This window comes from Lagopus leucura, unplaced genomic scaffold (assembly GCF_019238085.1).
Source record: "Lagopus leucura isolate 7727_CA_CO unplaced genomic scaffold, USGS_WTPT01 Super-Scaffold_73, whole genome shotgun sequence".
Taxonomy (NCBI): domain Eukaryota; kingdom Metazoa; phylum Chordata; class Aves; order Galliformes; family Phasianidae; genus Lagopus; species Lagopus leucura.
The window spans coordinates 11,596,940-11,614,311 of NW_024962252.1; the positions used below are offsets into that span (position 1 = coordinate 11,596,940).

General features: G+C 33.9%; 1 protein-coding gene across 2 annotated transcripts in view; it reads left to right on the forward strand.

Moving 5' to 3' along the window:
• The window catches only part of PXDN (peroxidasin), a 76,119-nt gene extending 62,782 nt beyond the window's left edge, over positions 1-13,337 (forward strand). For both annotated transcript variants that reach the window (XM_042890120.1, XM_042890128.1), the window contains 4 exons: positions 6,117-6,237; positions 8,458-8,590; positions 9,725-9,838; positions 10,405-13,337. In XM_042890120.1, the coding sequence (XP_042746054.1) occupies positions 6,117-6,237; positions 8,458-8,590; positions 9,725-9,838; positions 10,405-10,527 (491 nt within the window). In that variant the 3' untranslated portion in view covers positions 10,528-13,337. The remainder of the gene's footprint in view (positions 1-6,116; positions 6,238-8,457; positions 8,591-9,724; positions 9,839-10,404) is intronic.
• Positions 13,338-17,372: the final 4,035 nt, after the last annotated feature.

Genomic DNA, 17,372 nt, shown 5'->3' on the forward strand with positions numbered 1-17,372 from the left:
TGAACACATCTGTTTTTGTTATCCTTCCTTATTTTGTTCAAGTTGAAATACTTTTCCACATAAAGAATAGAAAAACTTCTCAGTTATTAAGAGTTATTTCTTAGATCTCTTTTCTAATGCCAATATTTGTTTCTTATAAAGAAAAGCATTATTACCTTTTATAATAACAATAGCAGATTGCCTCTAGATTTCAGTTAACAAACCATACAACAGAATTACTAGTTTTCAGTGGTGGAAAAAACCTGTGTTCCACTGAAATACACAAGACTTTGTTTGATTTCCTTCACTTTGTATCTTTCTTTTACTGTTGGAGACAGAGAGAACTTCTGCAGAATTATTGCAGCTCTTTGTTTTAGCAGAGAAGATACAGATTTCTGGAACAAGCACTGTTGGTGCTTTTTTTTCAGGTTCTCAGACACAACATTTTTTTTTTTCTTTTTTTTTTTTTTTAATTTTGAAAGAAGTATAATTTCTGTGGTTGCTGTTGTTGACAGTTCTGAACACAAAAATGATAAAATTATCTTTCCTCAAAGATGAGCATATTATTCTGAAATGTGGTAAAGGTTTATGAAATGAGTTATATGAAAAATAAAAAGACTACTTGCAAGCATAAGGAAGCATAGTTTTACTCCAAATATGTAAGGTGGAAATGTTTTCAATTTCTTTAAAAGTTATGCTCAATTTTTATAAATCAAAATGAAAAATATCTTTAATCACGTTTTATGTCAAGCAATAACCCAGTTGTAAGTGATTCAGACAAGACAAGAAGTCATTCCTGTAAGTATAAGCTGATTTATGAAGGCAATTTTTCTTAACTGGATGTCAGTTAGCAACAGACTTATCTACTGAATCAAATATCAAAAATTGGATTAATTCAGGAAACATTCTTATATAAATTTGGACTAAATCTCACTGGATTCATTAGAAGGGTTAAGACACATATTTCTTCTGAGTGCATGGTCTCCCAGTAGGGTAGACCCACATCCTGTATTTCAAGACCATACTACGAATTACGTTGTCTGTTGTGGCAGTATCCGCCACATTAATCTTTTTGATTTGAGAATTGCTTTAAGAAATTACTTTCACAAAGGCATCCGCTGTTTAACTATTGTGCTTAATTCCCAGATTAGAGCTTGTCTGGCTGTTTATTCTAGTTTCCTATCTTATTATGCTCTTCCTATTATGTCTAACATCTTTAATGAAAATAACAAATAATACAGGCTTAGGCACTAGATGCTGTGCAAGACTTTGCACGTTTCAAAATATGAGCAGTAGGCTTGGGATGAGACTGTAAGTTTTTCTATGACAATGAAAATTGTTTAGTAAGAGATCTTCAAAGTATCAAAATGATGTAGTTTATGCCTGGCCATGTTTTCTCTTCACACGTATTTTGCGGTTTGCTTGTATCATGTCATATTAAAGTTTGCCTTCTACATCCAAATGGATATTTCTACATTGAAATTTATGTTTAAGGACAGTGTCTGTCAGCATAATAAAGATTCAGACTGTACCAGACTACTAAATAAAATTCCAGGGTCTGAGATTTTAAGACCTTCTCTTAATGATCATTTTAAGAGCTTCTTATTAGTTTGAATTGAAATGTGTTTATTATAGTCCTGCATATCTGTATGATAACAAATAAATATTAAAATGTTTCATCCAAACCAGGAAAGTATCATTTTTTTCTACCTGTGGTCATTAATATAAAGTTGTAATTCCTAAACTAAAAGTCAGGAGACATTAATTTCTGACATTGCTGCATCTTTACTAGCAGGAGTCTCATGCCATTACTTTCCATAGTACTAAAAAACTAGGGGGAAGCAGTAGGCTGAGATTTATTGTATTTAAGCCTAAACTTCTGTTGGAGTATCCAGGGCTAAGACCTATGGAGCTCTCCAAGTTCCACTGCAGGCAGTATGGAAATAGATGCTGTTCAGGCTGCTATCACTTTTTACATTTGCCTACATCTTAGCCCTTTTACTGTAGAAGGAGCATTACTAGAAAAACATCCTAATGTGAGCATCTTGGCGATTCTGTGCATAATGAGATAATCAGAGCCTTTCATCAATTATGGATTGTTACTATCTTTCTCAGACACTCATCCCTTCACAGTCTAATGGGCAGATCCGTACTTAGGGTCCTTAGTTTGCAAACTTTCATTTAGTTCCAACTGCTCTTTCTGTTTGTTCTTTCATATCTGTAGTCCTCAGATATATAATTTTAATTTTCATAGCTTTCTAAATAATTCTGCTTTCTACTTGGAGAATTTGTCTTGCTTTGGTGTTTTCTTTCACCACAAGAACCTAATAGATCTCCTTCAACTACCTGTTGGCCATCCAAAAGCTGCTTAGTTCACAAAAACAGAATATGCTGTTGAATGTCTTCAAGCTATCATTAATTTTACATTATTTGGATTTTTTTTTTTTTTCCAAACAATGTCTGGAGCTTCTGTCTTTAATAGAGTTAGTCTGTGAGCTTCAAGGTGAAGTACAGATGTGAGATCTCTCCTCAGCCCCCTCTTCTCTAGGCTGAACAGACCAAGAGACTTCAGCTGCTCCTCATATATTTTCCTGTCCAGACTCTTAATTATCCTTAAAGCTTTCTTGCGGACACTCTAAGAGTTTTATGTCTGTTTTGCACTGTGGTGCCCAGAACTGTGCGCAGTACTCAAGGCGAGGCCATACTGGTGCTGTGTAGAGCAGAACAATCTCTTCTGCTGCCCGGGTGGCAGTGCTGGGCCTGATGCACTCCGGGATACAATTGGCCATCCTGGCTGCCTGAACACACTGTTGATTCATGTTCTACTTGCTGTTGACCAAGACTCCCATATCTCTTTCAGCTGGGCTGCTCTCCAGCACCTCACCCACCAGTCTGTATGTACAGCCAGGGTTGCCCCTTTCCAAATGCAGAATCTAGTACTTGTTAAACTTCATGTGTTTGGTGATTGCCCAGATCTCTCTGCAAAGCCTCTCTATCTTCAATGGAGTCAACAGCCAGCTCCTTCCAACTTAGTATTGTCAGCAAACTTACTCAAAACATCTCTTAGTCCTACATCCAGGTCATTTATGACAACATGGAAGACAACTGGTCACTGGCCCTAAAAGGGAGCCACTAGAGCCATCAGCCTGATGTAACTCCATTTTGGCCATTTCCTGGGTTTCTCCATCCTTTTTACTAGTCCCACTGGCATGTCTGGAAGTTCTTAGGTTTGTACAAATGCTTATAGTAACAGCAACATAATTCACTACTTTAAATCTCAGAGAATTGAAGTATGATCAAATAGAAGCAGTAGTTGCATCGTGTGTCCTTTTTCTTCATGTTTTCTTGATCTTTCAAGTTGTTTTTAATCTATTTTCAGATGAATTCTTCTTGACTCAGATCTTGAAATGTGATTTGCTAAGAAGTAAGCTGGCTTAATACTTCTAAATGTCTTCTCTTTTTCCCATTCAGTTTATGTTACAGGTCCCAATTTAAAACCTTGTGGGAAGCAGGGCACTTTCTGAAGATATGTATATAGCTATCAAATACTGATGAACTATCTTGACATTTGCAATATGACAATAACCAGCTTCTGGAAGAAAATGTTATCTGTAGAGGAAAAGAGTATTCGGTTCAGATATCAGATATTCAGCTTCTTTTACAGAAAATGAATTCAAATAGATACAGCTAATTTGGAGAAATTTGAGGTGGAATGGGAAAGAAAGCAGAAGTTTAGATTGATTTTTCTCATGTATTTTTAAGGTATTTTTTCATTCACCTTCTTTATATATACAGTTACAGATGTAACAGTTGTACAGGTACAAACACATGTATGTACAGGTATATATACAAATCTCTTGACTGGGGCTTTCTGAAAGCTGGTGCATTCTGTTCTGCACTTCTCAGCAATGATAATCTTCTCCCTTACACCTGAAACTGGAACTAGGAAATGGAGTCGTTCCTTTGAGAAGCTGGCACCTTTAAAAACTACAGAAATGTCAAATCTGTGTACTTGAAGCTGCCACTAACATATGGTTCTTATATTTACCAGTCTAAGGTTATAAAAACTTTCCCAGGATTTTGGTGCTTTGATTCAAAGCACCAGCATGTGATTGAAAAAACACAATGGGCCATTGTGCTATTATACTGAAGAGAACTCTATAGTACAGGAGACGACTTCAGCAGTCAGAAAATAAAGGAAAGGAATAGAATCCTTTCAAAAATTGCTTTCGAGAGTAACATTTCTATGGGATGCAGGAAAACTTTAGGCAAAATATTGCTTTAACAAAAAGTTTCATCTGACAAAAAATAGATTTTTGTCCAGTCACCCTCCAGTATGAGACCTCTTTTCTGCCCATACTAAGTACAGAAGCACTTAAGGGTGATCAACTATGTCTTCATGCATAGCATCTTACAGACACAATGGTCTGTTCCTATCTGAAAGAGCTCAGTTTCTGAGTGAGCAGGAAGAGGATTGTGGGAGAAACAACAGAACGCACAAGAAAAATGAACAATATGTTGGCAGTAGATACCATCTAGTTCTTGGGTGTTGCTGTAATTATAGGAGAAAAGGAATAAATGTACTGAAGAAGGGGAGAAGATGCAAAGAAGAAAAAGGGAGGAAAATTGAGTGGAAAACTCTTTGAGAATAATCTATAGGTACTGCTTTCAAATTGAAAATTAATAAGATCATAGACTTATATTTTAAGATTAAATTAGTTATTCATTATTCAGTATATTTATTATTTGAATTAATCAGGGTGGTTATTTTGTCAGTTATTTTTCTCTGTCTTTATTAATATTTTTTTTTTTCTTTTGAGATAGGAAAATAATAATAGTCTTACTTAAGTAAAAGTCCAATACAAATAAAAATAATCCAAGATTACTAATTGTATAATCACAGAGAAACCAATGTCTTATTTGCTCAGTTTTCAGAGAGTGAAAACATTACATTTGTTCATCAGGTTGCTAAGCTGAGCATTGTTTTTTATGTTTTTTATGTTTTTTTTTTTCTTTTTTTGACTCTTAACTTGAAACTTGTGCAATAATTTGTGTTAATGCTTTCAGTATTTAGGTATTTGTTCTAGGTACTGCAAAATTCAAAACAAATATTTTCTAAAATGGTACTACCCTTTTGAATAGAGTTGTTGTGGTGCAAGTTAAGAGAGACATCAGGGAAAATGACTTCTTCCCTTGTTCAGTTGCTGTCACGGTTCATTCTGCTAATACCAGACTTAACTATGATAATAAATCCATGGATCCCATTTTTCAGCTTTTCCCTTCTGGTTTCTTAGCAGACTCTCTACTTCTAAGAGCTGAACGTGCTTTTGGTTTGTGCAGCAGCCTGACCCATGACAACTGTTTGTTTTTAAAACCTCTGCGAACAGAAATAAGAAAACTTCATTTTCTAATTCTCTCCAAAGTGCTGTTCCTGTTTTGTTTTGTTTTTCTTTATGGGACTCTTTCCAAATATTCACAGTTTTTGGAAGGCTAAATAATGTCAATTGGAAATACATACTTCATCCTGTGAAGTCATCCTCTTATGAGAAGATCTTTATTTTTTTTTTAATCATTGTTCTCAGGCTTGATACTTCTACTATACCATAGAAAATGTGTTAGTGTCTGAGTGACTGGTGATACTTTCAAATCCCTTAAGAAAGCCCTATGCCCAAACATGCGACTGTTTGACCAGCAAGGAGTCCGCAAATGTTCTCCAGGATTTAATTAAATATTCTCTTTCAAATGCCAAAAATAACAGAATAGATGAGGAAACATCACTTTTATTTTTCTGTTTCCACCATATGTAACTACTTTATTCCAACAAGAAAACAGCTAAAAACCAAAAGAGTGGAAATTTTGGATATGAAGAGATTATTTAAAGCAGCAATGATATATTTGTGGAAAAGTATTATTTACTTATTTATTTCATACAATAATAATTAAAAAAAGGTCTGTGAATAATCAAATTCTCTGTGTCCAGCTAACTTAAGTACTGTATCCCTCAGAGGTTTTCAGCTGCATTCAAGCTGATTCCACATGGGTCAGTGTATACGATTCAGAAGATACTGTAAAAATATATTAATATTATAACTGCAGATAGTGTAGTTTGTAATGTGTAATTTGTTATCTAATTTCAGATTGTAGAACTAGAGGACAGTTTAATGCATTTTCATACCACTTTCGGGGAAGACGTTCTCTTGATTACAGCTTTCAAGAGGACAAGCCTTTGAAGAAAATGAAAATGTCCAAAACAGTAAGGTGAGATTTTTTATTTTTAAAGAAATATGGAAAAGCAATTGTTTTCAAAATAGAATGAAACTGAAGGATTCCTTTGTAAGGGCATATAACTCTTTTTTCCAGTCTCTGCTTTCTCAAGTTTGTCACTGATATATTTCATTCTGACACTTCTGCATAACCATAGCAGTAAATCACTTCTTTTCACACTCGAATTTGCGTAAGACCCTTTGTGTGTGACTCAGTATAGTACTTCTGTTCTTCCTGTGCTTTTCAGGAAGATAAGTCAATAATAAAGGGCGGTTTGGGGGATTTGGAATCCCACAGCCCTGCTGTGCCTGCAGGAACCAAACTAAATGACTTCCTTTCCTCCTCAGAGCTGCCAGGTTGTCCTGTAGAAATAGGATGGAGCCAATTGTTGGTAGCAAAAAAAATGTGTGGTGATGATAGAGATTGTTTCCGTACCTGATAGCAGGGCACAGGAGGACAGAAGTTTTACAGAGAGATAGTGTTGTTTATAACCCCATAATCCTCAAAATACTTCATCAAGGAAGTAGGTCTGAAGGTCAGTAAGAAATAATCTTCACATGTCCCTACAGTTTCCAGGGAATCTATGAATTAGTGCAAGGAAATGAATTCTGTTCAAACTTTTTTTTTTTTTTTTTTTTTGTGTGTGTGTGTGTGTAATATTTTATAAAGAATATAGCTTAAAATCCTTCACTCTCTCTCTCTTCCTTGACTAAACAACCTTTGCTTTTTCCATATAATGTGTGTTCTTTTAGCAAATAAAATTATCTGCTTGACTTAAAAGAACATTAGTTCACATTTTTCCAGAGTCTACCCACTCAAAGAAAGGAAAGTAAGGAAAGATAAACATGTATCTGAGAAGCATCTTGTTCTAGTTAATAAGATGTTACAGTTTTTCAGAGATGAAACTCAAAGATCTGCAGTAGTTGAGTACTAATTAGGACTACAATATATGTAGTAAATTTACAATACTTTGTTTAGAGTGTAAATAGAGCCAAAGCAACAAAATTCTTCTATCATTCCTATCAATTCTCATGCTCGTTGTTTTATTTAAATTACATTTAGATTAATTTAAATGGTGAAAAGATATTTGTCTGTTTTTTTTTTTTTCCTCCTTCTCATCTTCTATAACAAGCAGGTGGAGAAGATTAAACATTTACTTAGAAAGTAACAGCTTGTTCACTTGAATTTTGGCATATTATGTTGTTCTGATTTCTTTTTCTTTAATTTAGACTAAAAAAGTATGGGAAACTAAGTAGGTTGAACACTTGCAAATAAATACTGTTTTAATTTATACTGAAAGATTATAAATTGTGAGTCATAGTACTGAAGAGAGTATTTTTCCTATCCATTTTCTGTGTAGTCCTTAGCTCTGAAAAAAGACATGGTAACAGAATAGGAAGACTTGTATGGATTGAAAGATACTAATGAAATAAGTGACTTAAGAATTTGTTTTTTCCTAGTTTTGAATATATTACTTTTTAAGTCTTGCCAAACAAGGTCTTATGTATTACTGACAACTCCTTTGATGATTATGTACAATTTTTCCATCACCAGAGTGAGTTGATAAACACAGTTTAGTGTTGTGTGACTCTTACCGGATATCAGCTGGAAAATGCAATAGACAAAGACTCCAGATACTGTGTATGATAAATAGCACTGACCTCAAATGTAAATTAAATTGGACAGAAGAATATGTCTATATATAAAAGCATTTGTTCTCATTTGTTTATGAAGCCTCTTCCTTTTTAAAGAAATTTCTTTAAATAGATTGTTTGCTAATGATTCTTTAGAAGAAAAAACTATGAATCTGAATGTGAAAGGTGAATATCATGTTTTCAATTACAGTTTTTAAGGCTTATTTTAAATTTCTTGGCTTTCATATTTAAATTCAGGAGTTTTCTTGATTCTTTTCCCAATCAGTTTAAAGCGATACTCTACACTGTCAATTATTAAAACTTTGTTTCCCTCTGCAAGAAATATATACATTATTCTTCTCAGTGGAAAGAATTCACTGTCACTAGTGATAGTAGTAATCTATAACTCACCTGATCTGAGGCTGTGTTCTGTACCAGTCTGGTGTAGTATTGTGTTTCATATAGCCAACTACCCATTCTTCTTGATTGGTGTTCTTGTACTTTTTTGCTAAGTGTTCTGAAACATTTAGCTAAATAAAAGCTAGATAAATGTCCTGACATGGCATTCAATTTCTTGCAGTTCTGTGAAACAGAGTAAATATTTTCGTAATGCCACCTCAGCATCTGATGAAAATGCAAATATGCCCATAGTGAATGACTTCAAAGAATTTGTTTTGGAAATGCAAAAAACTATTTCAAGCCTCAGAAGCCAGGTAAGATCCTATAATGGATAGTTTCTAATTGCAGTTTTAATTTATAATGTTCTCCTAACATCACTCCTCTTATGTTTTTAATATTTAGACATCCTCTGCAGCAAAAAACCACCACATAATATCTCAAACAAAAAACAACACAGAACATGGTGTGTTATTATTCTTTATTTCTATGTTCTTTTGAAAGCATATTGAAATATTTTGAAAGTAGATCTTCTTAACTTTTCAATCTACAATTAGTCTTTCTCTAAAAATTTGTCTGTGGAGTTATAAAAAAAAAGATCTTATCTAAAATATGTAGAATCTAAGTAAAAAGTAGGATTACTTTAAGAAGGCTTTTACAGTGTGACATTATTCAGAAAAACTTAGCGATAATGAAGTTCAGTTTCAAAAATATTTACTATGGAGGGCAGATTAATCAAAATAAACCAAAGATTTTGCCTAGTAAATTCTTCTAGCGTAACTTTTTTATGTAATCTACAAATAGCATCGTACGTTTATTTACATTGTGGTTTAGTTCCATGTTTAGTGGTATAATTTAATCATTGCACTCACTCACGCTGCTAATCTGACAATGGTAATACTATGGTAGTCCAAGCTAAGAGTTTGTTACGTTACTATCTGTTTGGATGTAAAAATTGTCAAAAGCTTGTGCATTTCTATTTACTGTTCCCAAGAGACACACATCCAGCAAGATACACTAATGATATAAAATGTTTTTTTTTTCATAATTAAGGAAAAAATATGGATAAAGTAGTCCAATTCAAGTTAACATATTTAATTGAGGTTTTGGTTTTTGTCTTTTTTTTTTTTTACCTCTTTTTTACTCACACATTTTGGAAAGTTTGTATTTGTCTTCCCATGTAAATGTTAGATATAGTTTGTTTATCTCTGCAAGATGAATATTCCAATTATAGGAAAGATGTATCCTTTATTATTTGATTTTTAGTTTTTGAATGGCTATCAATATTCATTACATATCCAATTTTTTAAGCATTCTAAAATCTAAGTAGCCAGAAGTAAACCCAGACAAGTATTTATCATGATCTGCGTAGCATAAGAGAAAAGAGAGAATATCTTAGGAATTTTAAAACTTCCCTTTTATTCAGTTACTAACTTCTTAAATATTTTCAGATAAAAAAACTTGAATCACGCCTCAGTAAAACTGATTGCACTGATGAAAAGGGTAAATCATATTCCAGCAATGAAACCTGGAAAAGGGACCCATGTACTGTGTGTGAATGCAAAGTAAGTACTTGGAAATCCATTTTGTGATAGAAAATATATTAGGTTCAACTTCTAAGTCAGCATCTCCAGTTTTATGCTTGGTAATTACTGGGTAATAGTTTCTAATACTTCTTTTTTTTTAATGGATCTTCAGTTATTTTGTGCAAAATGGGATTCTGTTTCCATTTCTCTACCCCTGATAATTAACAGCAAAATGAGAGACCTTTTGAAAAATTCTATTAAAATCATTGAAAATCAAAGGCTCATATAGCTTATTGCTAAATTTTCATTTTCTTTTATCACAGCAGAATTTTAAAAAATACATTCAAAGAAATATGTGGGTACTTACCATCCTAGTTTCATGCCTGATCATTAAATAAAACATTATACTACAGCATTAAGGAAGTTAATATACAAAGAGCCTTGTCAATATCAATTTCAGTAATGAAACAAAGTAGACAAAGTTAATTGTAACAACTGAAATCTTAGAGAGGTTTCAGCTACGTATGATAATGTGAAAACAATATTTCTTGCCTGGAAAATGTAGCTAAATATGGTCTGGCTTTGTTCCTTCTTTCCTGATGCAGGTTGGTCAGATTACCTGTTTCGTGGAGTCATGCCCGCCAGTTGACTGTGAAGCCCCTATGAAGACTAAAGGAGATTGCTGTCCAGTCTGTGTCAAAGAAAGTATTAATAAAAAGAAGCCATAAGTCTTCTTTTATAGATTTTAGGGTGCATACTCTTCAAATCATATCAATGCCTGCTGATGGCAAAAACAGGTAACTACAGGCTTAAAACAGCAAGAAATCAAGATTTACAACATTCTAATGGTGCTGTAAGAGTATAACATAATATATCGTATTTTCTGCCCATGAAGGTAATCACAATGCAAAATTAACAAAAGGGAAACTAGCAAACAGGTCAATCTTAATTGTGTGTTAAACTTCTCAGGTTAGACAAATTTCAAACTGGTGCTACTTTAAAAAGAACTCTGTCAGGCAGTTTAGGTATCTAAAATGACTGGGCTTAAGACTTGCTCTTAAAATGAGAAGTTTTCTTTCCAATCTGTGATTAGCAATGTTGACAGTTACTCTCCATTTTCAGTCCCAGTCTGACTTGAAATTTAGCTCTTTGTTATTACTTCATAAATGATGGGAAAACAAAAGGTCATTCACTGTACCCATCTGTGATGTGGAGGGCCCATTTCCGCAACACATCTATGCATGGAAATGCTGTTGAATCACTTCTGTGCATGGACTACCAAGGAAGTAAAGAAAACCAGAGTGCGCCTTTCAACATCCTCATGTTAATTCAAGGAGCAAAATTAATTGGTATTTGCAAAATTTGCAAAAAGGCTAAAATTAATTGGGAAATGAGGGAAATATGAATAAATGTAATTGGAAGATAGAGAAAGCAATTGAATGTTTATTACAGGAGTAATTGACAGTGTTCCTCATTATAGCAAAACATACATGACAGAGTAGTGTTTGATCTTAAAATGAACATAATCATTTTTTGTCAAAACATATGTAATTGCTTGGCAACTTTTTTTTTTGTTGTTTCATTTATTTTAAATCACTGTAACATGACCATCCACTCCAGTTTTTAAGCATGCTTCTTTTGATCTTGGATGGGTTCCCCCAAACACATGGCCCTGTAATGAGAATGTGAAACCATGTCACATGCCAATTTGTATACAAAGATACCTACTGAGTCATTGCGCATATTGTCAATAGACATATGTTCCTGATTATATTGTGGCACTGTTTGTTGAGAAAAAGAACAATCAAAATCAAGCATCGTGATTAATTGTGGATTGACTACTTTTTCTGACAAGGTATTTGATTTTTTTTTATGGTTTTTTTTTTTTTTCTTTCCAATTTCATCTAATGCATATATATTTTTACCTCAATATTTTTATTATTCATGTTAAAATTGTCTGCCAATGGACTTTATTTCCCATTTAATAAATGTTTAACATTAGAGAGTATATGTCTACACTAGCATTTCAAAGTCATGTACTTTTTAGAATACAAATCGCATATTTTTGACCAGGAGTTATATATTATATTCAGTGAAGTACAACTATCATACCTCATTTTACAGGTTTGTGGTTTTTTTTGTTTGTTTGTTTGTTTGCTTGTTTATTCAGAATTGATTCTCTCTCTAACTGATTAATATTTTAGAATTGAATTCTTCTTTAGTTATGCATTTCACTGACTTCTGAATTTGTTGCTCAAATTTAGATATTTGGGAATCAAAAAACTGCACAAAATTAAACATTTTCATCCTAACGTTTCAGATTATACAAACAAACTGAATTCTTAATTACTGCATGGTAAATCAAATAACTGTGTAATAATTAACCAAACTCATCAGTATGGGTTCCACTATAATATTTTGGCACATAATTTCTGTGATTACTAGCATTAATAATTTTTAGTTTGATAATCAGATACCATGACACACTCTCAAACTCTGGTGTATCTTTGGAGCTTGCTACAGAAACATGTTTCAACTATAGTAAGAGCAATATGTACATGTGAGTGGTGTGTCAAAGCTGTGTGGTAGAGGGTACACATGGAACTGCAATTTATATTTTTTGAGAATATTTTAATTGATATTATATACAGTATTTTGATTTATGTAATTTTCTATTTTAATACTTATAGAAATGGTGTGTGGTGAGCATGTTTGAGTATCATGTGGTTTCTAGAGGCTGTCATTCTTGTATTTCTTTGATACTCTGGTATTTTGTTGAAAGTCCAAACCACGTGTCTCATCCTGTAAGTTCAACTTGGATGGAACTCCCATTGACCTATAGCAGGAATTCCTTAAAGAGGAACGGTTGCAGAGCTGAACCAAATATAATTTATCTGTCTAAACAGTTGTCCAAATCAGTAATACATTCAGCTGGTTATTTTCTTATATTCCAGTTTTATATTAAATAAACTTTCTCTGAGTTTCTGCTTATAGGAAAAGAGAGTTTCCATTTATACAATATAAAATAGTACCATATATCTGATAGTTTGTTTTATCCAGCCTCCAGAATAAAGAGGGAGGTTTGTTGTTTTTTTTTTTTTTTTTTTTTTTTTTTCCCATTGTTCATTCTTTATTCATATGCTATATAAAATGGATTTAGGAGTCTGGATATGTTTAAGTGTAATATTGAGTTATTTTCCACTATCCGTCTAATGATAAACTATTCAGGAAAAACAGGTCTTTATCCACAGTTTAAAGTGTAATCAGTTATGGATTGTATTAATTAAGTTTTACTGCAGCATTGATTTTAATGTTTCTGAAACAATGGCCAATGCCTAGATGACCATTTCCTCAGTATCCACTGTGAGAATATTGCTGTACTATGTTGCAAATTTTATGTATTTATTTTCTTTTTTAATATTACCTAAACAAAGTCTTTGTTGTTTTTATTTTAATCAGTAAATTTACCAAAGAACTGTTTGCACTGTATAATGAATGCTTTTCAGTTAAAATAAAACGGGACACATTTCCAAGTTACCTCCCTAGTGGTAATTCAGTGAAAGCAGTGACTAAATGAGGTTAGGGCGCTGAGAAGGTAAGTGCAGTCACAAACCACACATGCTTGGTGCAGCTCTGGAAGGGATCTCCTGTGCAAGAGATTCTCCTCATCTTGTTAATCCGTCGCAGGATGGAACTTACCACTGAAATCAGGAGCAGTTACTCTCATCCTTTGGTGAGGATCTCTGGTGTGTGGGGTTGGATCCTTGGATTTTACAGTATAGTATCACTGCAGTTAATATAGTAGCCTCACAGTGAAATGGGAGAACTTAAAGACCCCAGATATAAAGTTAAGAATTCTATTGGATTGCCATGGAGCTGCATCAGGAAAGGGTCAAGTTGGGTATTACAAAAATGTTCTTCACCAAAGAGTGGTGGGCATGGAAGAGGCTGCCCAGGTCATGGCCCTAGGCTGCTGGAGTTCAAAGAGTGTTTAGACAACACTCCCAGACATTAGACTTTGAATTTTGAGTGGTCCTGTGTGAAGCCAGGAGCTGGTCTCGATCCTTGTGGGTCCATTCCAACTCAGGATATTCTATGATTCTAAGACTGCTGCAGTATAGTTTGAATATTACGTAAGGCAGAACTGCAATCAATTTGTTTGTGTGTTTTCCAGAGTGCTGCTCTTCCAGAATGTTGGCAAGTAGTATTCAGTTTCTATCCTTGAAAAAATTACGGCGATCAGATTATTTTTTCCCCATTTTTCTAACACCTTACATGAGTAATGCATGCTTCTTTTATCAGGCACAGTCAGTTTCTGAGAGTAACATAATAGTTCTCAAATATAGAAATTCCAACAACTCTTTTGTGGCTTTGTGATTTGGGATTTTAAAATAGAGCTTTGTATAAACAAGACAAATTCCAGGGTTCAATAGTTAATTGCCAGAAGATTTGTTAATGATTATTAAAAACAAAACAAAAGCCAAAGAAACAGAGACTAAGTTAATTATAACAAAATTCCTGATCTACTACTGATATATTTTGAGAAAAATTCAGATATGTTTGCCATTCTCTAAGTAAATTCACTTTATTCTTTTTAGTTGATTACAGCTAAGAATCATTTGGCCACAGCATGATTAAAGTGTCTTTACAGGGAATGACCTCCTGTACTCTGTAACTTTGTTTTGTGAAATAATATTATGTTGCCATTGTGCATGTCATTACATGAACTAAAATCCTTTTCCTTGTATTTTTAATTCCATACGAGTTTTATATATATTTTTTTTCCTGTGGCATTTGCCAAATCACTAATCTTCACAGAGAGAGTTTACACGTATTGGGACTGTTTGACAGTTTTGTGTCAGAGATTAAAATGAGGTATAGAAAACTGGTATGCTTGAGTGGTTGTATCTAAGCATACTCATTCTTCTGTTGTAGTTTTCTGTAAATTAAATAAAGATAGTACATATACAGGATAAAATAACTATAAAATTACCGTATAAACATAATATTAAATATTTATTTATATAATATTTATATATAAAATATAAACATAAAATTAAGAAGAAAGACTTAACTGCCTTTTGATGGTTTATGACATCTACCATATGGGGTTCAGCTGTATATATGTTTTTGAATTCACTACTATCATGTTTATTATGTACAATGAGACTGATATGTGATAAAAATCTTGTTAGATGGAATATAGAAATAGAAGTATGACCATGTACACATACCTCTGGGCAGCCTGGTCTAAGGTTGGTGACTCTGCACATTGCAGGGGGGTTGAAACTGGGTGATCATTATGGTCCTTTTCAACTCAGGCCATTCTATGATCTCTGAACACAGTTTGTATTAGACTCCCAGTGGAAACAAACTTTAATATGACTAATGGGAAACTAAAAGTTATTGGAGTTATATAAATTACTATTTACTATTAATGTTGTAATTGTTTATGCATTATGTCTTACGTAAGCAGGAGGTTCTACTGAGTTGTCTAAAGGCAGAATTTTTGTCTGCTAATACCATATTTCAAATCAGACCTCCTAGTGATATTAGGCTGTTCTTTTGCAATTCTCTTGATTGCTTGGCTTCATGCAATAATTTCTATTATTCACATTTTTTCACACACAGCCTGCTGCACCATATCAAGGAAACCTCTACACCTCCAGTGTAGTTTTCCAGTTTTTTTCTGCCTAATATATTTGCTACCTGCCCACAGTGTTAAGAATGGTCCTTTCACAGCTGAGTACAGATCAGATATATGCAAGTTACAAAGGAATCCTGACAGCTGTATTTAGCTTAAAAGCTCTGAAATGAATATCTGTTTACACTCAGAGATGAAACATAACAGAAATTCCTGTGATAAAGGAATAAACCTAATTGCTGCATCCAGTAAGAGTTGATGCCTCCCTCAGTAATGCAACTTTACAATCCCACAGGTTACATGCTTCAAAAATGCTATTGCTTTGCCAAAGTAAATCACGTTACCTACTGATATCTTTATGAGATGTTGTCTGCTGTTAAGCTGGCTCTCAGCCATTCCTAGGATGAGCACAGTAAGTGCCTTTTTGTCTCTTTTTATAGAGATGAAAAAAAGTACCCACAGGGAGCAAAAAATATTCAGAAATAGTTCTGAGAAAGGAAAAGGAATTATTTTATTCTAGGGAGAAAATTGCAGGGAGAAAAGGGAAAAAGCAAAAAACAAAAAACAAAACAAAACAAACAAAAAAAAAACCTAGTACTCCTTTTTATTTTTTTTCTGGCAGAATCTGGTGGTTCAATACGAAAATAGGAACAGCTATAAAATACGTCAAAGGTGCTCCTGTGCTAGATTGCAGTAGAGAATCCCCAGGCACTTGAAATCAATTTGACCACTTACTTGACCAAGTTCTAGAGTCCCACACTAGACTTTAGGACTCAGCTCCATATCAAAACATTGCCTCTCTTTCTTTGAAGACCACATTCTCTTTTTTCCTCCCTGCATACTTTTGTAACTAAAGGACTTAAAGAGGAACTCAAAAGTACAAGCCAAAAGGTTTATTCTGAAAATCAACAGCTCAGCTGCTCAGAATGGCAGATCTTATCTAGTGAACAAGGGCTTGGTTAGAAGTCTGGATGTTCTGGAGCAGGATTCACCATCAGCCAGTCATAAACTTTAGACAAAGGAGTGTACTGGTGTTCTTGTCCTTTTTCTGTGCCTAGGCACCAAATTCAGCATAGTCCATTATGAGTTTCCGTGTTTTGGACTTCACAGTAATGAGGAACTCTTGAAAAACTGAGTACAGGGCTCGCTCTTTCCTACCAGTGGGAGGTAAGTGTGATAGCTTTCATAATATGGGGGACAATTTCAGCTGTTTATCCCAAGGGTTTTCTTTTACTCTCGCTGAAATTCAGTTATGCAGACTGTGCTTTCACTCACAGCTTCACATGCCATCAAAGAAAAGAATAAGTTTTATTACTATTATTATTATTAGTGTTTTTTTTTTTCTTTTTTTTCTAATTATGCTTTGTAGAACGTGCCTTCTTGAATGCAGTACCACAGACTGGAGACATTGTCAGAAAGGAATAAGCGTTTTCTTTCGGCTGAACTGGCCTGACATTGTGGCATACAGCCTCATTTGTTGCCAGGCTATTCTTTTAAATTAAGGGTATTTAAGGATTGCCATGGATTGTTTGAATTTTCTTTTATATCAGCAAACAATTCAAGCAGTAACAATAGCTGCCATGAGGTCACACCACAACAGATTGTTTCTGGTACAGGCAAATGCTGATGTGGATTTTGAAGCTGTCATCTTATATTCCTTTTTTTTCTGGTGGAATGCTAACGTTAGCCCAGATCGTACCTCTCAAGCTGCTAGTATTTTCCACTGGAATGTTAGATGTACTCAGAAAACATGCTGCCTCACTTGTTTGCAGTCAAGAACTTTGCACACTGAGAACAATAAGGATGGTATAGTTCCTCTTGTTTTAGATCAACAGACATTTAAAGCCAGGAGAAGCCACTACAGTCATATCTAGCATCTGCAATGCACGTTATAAGGAATTAATGAGCTTTTTCTCACATTGCGACAAT